This window comes from Cebus imitator, unplaced genomic scaffold (genome assembly GCF_001604975.1).
Source record: "Cebus imitator isolate Cc_AM_T3 unplaced genomic scaffold, Cebus_imitator-1.0 Scaffold690, whole genome shotgun sequence".
NCBI lineage: Eukaryota > Metazoa > Chordata > Mammalia > Primates > Cebidae > Cebus > Cebus imitator.
In genome coordinates, this window is record NW_016108005.1 from 575,516 (window position 1) to 580,513 (window position 4,998).

General features: G+C 48.5%; 1 protein-coding gene across 1 annotated transcript in view; it reads left to right on the forward strand.

Annotated features, from left to right (window-relative positions):
- Window positions 1–4,998, forward strand: part of SNAP29 (synaptosome associated protein 29) — a 27,411-nt gene that overhangs the window by 7,791 nt on the left and 14,622 nt on the right. Inside the window, exon 2 of the mRNA XM_017518630.2 lies at window positions 3,910–4,106. Within this exon, the coding sequence (XP_017374119.1) occupies window positions 3,910–4,106 (197 nt within the window). The remainder of the gene's footprint in view (window positions 1–3,909; window positions 4,107–4,998) is intronic.

The window sequence follows — 4,998 nt, forward strand, 5'->3', positions numbered from 1 at the left end:
CTACCTCCAAATGGACAGGACCCCCAAGTTTTTGACTGCCTGACTTCTCAGTCTCTTCTCCAGCCTCAGCAGGGAACCTCCCTGACCCCCACCTTAAGCTATGGCGCGCGATAGCTTTATTTTCTGCCTCCTCCACGAGACTGTAAGCTCAGTGAAGCAAGGACCCATCTGCCTTCCTTGAACTCCCAGCACTGCAATGTTGTCCACAAATGAAAAACTCAGTTTGAACCTCACACATCTTGCCTTCTTGTCAGACTGTAAACACTATCAGGATTGTGGACCCTTGAATCCCTAGCACCTGGAAGGGTGCTTGGCAGAGAGCAGGTGTTCAGCACCTGGGGGCAGAGATCTCGCAACACCTGTCACTGTGTGTGTGTGTTTTCAAGGAGTACTCTGCCAGCAAGGAAACCCTGACGCCTTCAGGCCCTCACAGTGCCCATGACATGACCTCACTTCGGGCAGCAGATGCCCTCACAGGGTCTTTGTCTGTCTTCTGCTTCCCCCTGCTCTATTGGAGATCCCTGCACTTGACAAAAAGCCACAAGCCAAAGAGTTGAGAAACTCCCTTTCTCTCTCATCTCTTGGCATGTGCCACCAGCCCAACCAGACCCTTTCTCTCACCATCTTTTTTTTCCAGTTTAACTTTAGAGGACTCTTGTTGGGGCTAAGGGGAGTAAGAAGTAAGAAGGGCATCACCTGTAATGCTTAGTAATCACTGAAACAAGGAAGCACTTGCCATGTGCGTCCTTTACGCCAAGGGCACCTGTGGAGCTCACTCCCCTCACAGCACTCAAGTCCCTTCAGGGACTTCATTCTCCCAGAGGCAGATGGAGAAGATGCACCATGCCTCCACAGAGGGCAGGTATGAGCATGCCTCAGGACCCAGAGCAGTTGAGGCCTGTCTAGGTGATAGCTGGGGCGCCAGCGCCTGCCTGGCTTGTGCTTACAGACTGTCAGTGTTCTCTTCCCTGGTATTTTGGTGTTTGCTCTGTCAAGCCCTTCTTCCTCATTGGTTGGAACTAGGTCACAAGCACATTGAGTCCGGTCATTTCCTCTGCCTTCCGGGGGTGGATTTTAGCAGAAGAAACAGCTCCTCCCTTGCTGGCCTCATGACCTCCAGTGAACACTAGCTTCCAGCAAACAGAAACTTCCAGAGACCAGAGCAGCACTCCCCTGGCCTTTCAGCCTCATGTGCAAGGCAAGCCACCCTCACATACTTCTCTGAGCTTCTAGCTAAACATCTGAATCAGCTGTCTGGTTTCCTTAACAGTAGCACAGACTCTGAGAGTTTGAGAGAGCATGTCAGTTGTGAATAGGAGAAAATAAGTCCAAACTGGGGAAGGTAGCTCTCCAAATTGAGATGAGAAGGTCAGGGTGAGAGGGTGAGTGGTCATGGGTTGGTCCTGATGGGAGGAATTCACCATCAGGGAAACCGATGACCCCCTCCTAATGTGACTGCTACAGAGCCTTGGCCATGCCTTCAGCCCCCAGTCCCCAGCTTGGTTGCTCTGAATGTCTTTCCAGCTACAGATTCTTCCATTTTCTGCAGCCTGCAAAGCAAGCTGGAACTGGACTGTCAGAAAAATACATAGATGGCTGAAGAAAATCCCTTTAATCCTAATGTATATAGCTCTGCCTTACCAGAAAAGACCACAGCATGGACATGAAGATGATAAACTTGAGGTGATGGAAGAAGCAGAAACTCCAGAAACATTAGCAGCTCTTTTTTCTTTTGAAAACGCCCTTGCAAGATTTGCTTGACATATTGAGTGACACAGTCCAGAAAACGTTTTACTTTTTGCTTAAAAAAGCCTGATGGTTTGTTTAGTTATGTCTTGTGAACTGGTAAAAAACATAAATGTTGGAAACTGTAAAATTTGGCAGTTCTAAGTTTATTTCCAGCAAAAGTTAAAGTTTAATAATAAATTCAACCCGTGTTTTAGCTTTTTGCCTATATGTTATGTTTTTAAATTTCACCCACTAAACAAAGGACTCGGGTTACACATTGATTCCTTAAGGACTCTAAGGAAGCCACGACCGTTTATTTATAGTTGCATTTTGCTCTTCGGATTTCCAGGATGTATCTTTAAAATTGTTTTGACTTTGTTTTTAGGCATCAAGAGAGAATATCTCTAAAAAACAATTGCATAGTTAGTGTAATTACTAAGCCACGGGGTGATGCACGGATAGCAGATTCAGAGGAAGGCAGCTGAGGGGAGAGCAGGAAAATGCAGCTTGAGAGCTTTCTGGCTGGAAAGGCAGCTCACAGATGGGCCGCAGCTATAGATCACTCCTGAACTAGGGACTGAAGCAAGTTTGTCATGAATAAAGGAAAGTGGTAGTGTTGATGTTGTGGTGAGTGTATTTTCACAACCAGCACCATCAGCTCTGGAGGGACCATCAGTTGTCACTGTGGCCACAGAGCATCACTTACGTCTCCATTGGGCAGATTTGCAGAGACTCAGCAGTGAACAGAGCAAGCCCCTGCCTCATGGAGCTCATATGCCATAAAGAAAAGAGAGGCTGGGCGCAGTGGCTCACATCTGGAATCTCAGCACTTTGGGAGGCTGAGGCAGGTGGATTGCCTGAGGTCAGGGGTTCGAGACTAGCCTGGCCAACATGGTGAAACCAAATCTCTACTAAAAATATAAAAAACTAGCTGGGTGTGGTAGCAGGCTCCTGGAATCCCAGCTACTTAGGAGACTGAGGTAGGAGAATCTCTTGAACACAGGATGTGGAGGTTGCAGTGACAACCTCTGAGCCTGGGCGACAGAGCAAGCATCCATCTCAAAAACAAAAAAAAAAAAAAAAAAAAACAAAAAAAAACAACGGAAAAGGAGGTGGAGAGGAGAAGTGGTGGTTGGAAGGAGTTCTCCTTTAGAGAAGATGTCTGGGAAGGCTTCTTTGAGAGAGTGGCCTTTGAGTGGAGACCCTAGTTGGATGAGGGATGAGAGGCTGAGCTATACATGTATCTGGATAGAAAGCATTACAGGCAGAGACAGTGGTGCATGCAAAGGCCTTGGGACAGGGTCACACATGATAACAGATTTTAAAGCTGGAACTGTGGGTGGGCTGGAGTCAGATACTAATAGGGCCCAGAGAGGACGCTGGTCCCTGAAATCGAATTTGAGGATTTGACCGTGGCCAGGAGGTTCAGGTGGCCCAGTGGAAACTCCTAAAGTGGGAACTTTCTAAAGGAAGAATATAAGAACCAGAGTCCAGGGGTCAGTGCCAGGCCCAAGCCTATGAGGGTTCCCAGAGTTTAGGGGCTAGAGAGAGTCTGGTTCCAGTTCAGGCCCTGGACTCTGAGCCTCACAGGTACACTGCCATCCATGTTTTGTTTTGTTTTGTTTTGCTTCTGAGACGGAGTCTTGCTCAGTTGCCCAGGCTGGAGTGCAATGGTGTGATCTCGGCTCATTGCAACCTTCGCCTCTCAGGTTGAAGCGATTATCCTGCCTCAGCCTCCTGAGTAGCTGGGACTACAGGAACCTACCACCATGCCCGGATAATTTTTGTATTTTTAGTAGAGACAGGGTTTCACCATGTTGGCCAGGCTGGTCTTGAACTCCTGACCTTGTTATATGCCCGCCTCGGCCTCCCAAAGTGCTGGAATTACAGATGTAAGCCACCACACCCAGCTTCTGCCATCCATCTTAACATGGTGCCATGAGCCAACCTCTCAGGGAAAGAGTGTCACGAACAAATGAGGAAAGCAAGCTGAGGTAGGGCAGGGAGGGAGAGGCAAAGGAACTTGTTGTTGGAAAGGGTCGTGTCCCCTCACAGACGAGAGCACCCACCTCCAGATGTGCCCACTGAGAGTTTATGAAGTGGCTGCCACATGTATTCCTTGACTGCCCTGGGGGAGAGGTCACAGAAAGCTATAATGCCACTGCCTCTCGGTTTCTCCAGGAGCTTGCCCGTCAGCGAGGAGTCCTGGAGCACACAGAGAAGATGGTGGACAAGATGGACCAAGATTTGAAGATCAGCCAGAAACACATCAATAGCATTAAGAGTGTGTTTGGGGGACTTGTCAATTACTTCAAATCCAAACCAGCAGAGACCTCGGCTGAACAGAATGGCACCCTCGTTTCCCAGCCCAACAGCAGGTGAGTGCGTCTTCTACCATCTGGGTATAAAGGAGCAGAAGTGGGGTGTAGTGTAAATGACCAAGACTTTCACACATCCGTGCCATGAAGGGATCCAGCAACCCTTTAAGTTACTCATCGGGGAATTTGTCCTCAAACATTGTGAAACCAGGAGCTATTCTTCCCTGTTCCTATGTTCATTTGTTTGACATCTAGTCTGTCAGTTGCTTCTCCAATAATTGTGACCACACTACTTTGAAAGAGAGGGTGTTCACCTCAGAGAGCGTGATCAGTACAAAGTGACTCACTTTACATAATTTTTGCTTTAAAAAGTCTTTAGGGGCTGGGCGTGGTGGCTCACGTCTGTAATCCCAGCACTTTGGGAGGCCAAGTGGGACGGATCACAAGGTCAGGAGTTCGAGACCAGCCTGACCAACATGGTGAAACACCGTCTCTACTAAAATACAAAAAATAAGCTGGGCATGGTGGTGCACGCCAGTAATCCCGGCTACTCAGCAGGCTGAGAGAGGAGAATTGCTTGAACCCAGGAGGCAGAGGTTGCAGTGAGCCAAGATTGCACCACTGCACTCCAGCCTGGGTGACAAAGTGAGACTCTGTCTCAAAAAAAAAGTCGAGTGGCTCATGCCTGTCACCCCAGCACTTTGGGAAGCCAAGGTGGGTATATCACTTAAGCCTAGGAGTTCAAGACCAGCCTGGGCAACATAGTGGGACCCCTGTCTTTACAAAAAGTATCCAAGCATTGTGGTGGACACCAGTAATCCCAGCTACTTAGGAGGCTGAAGTAAGAGGCTCGCTTGAGGCCTGGAGGTCAAGGCTGCAGTGGGCCGTGATGGTGCCACTGCACTCCAACCTGGGCTACAGAGGGAGACCCTGTCTCAAAAAAAAAAAAAAA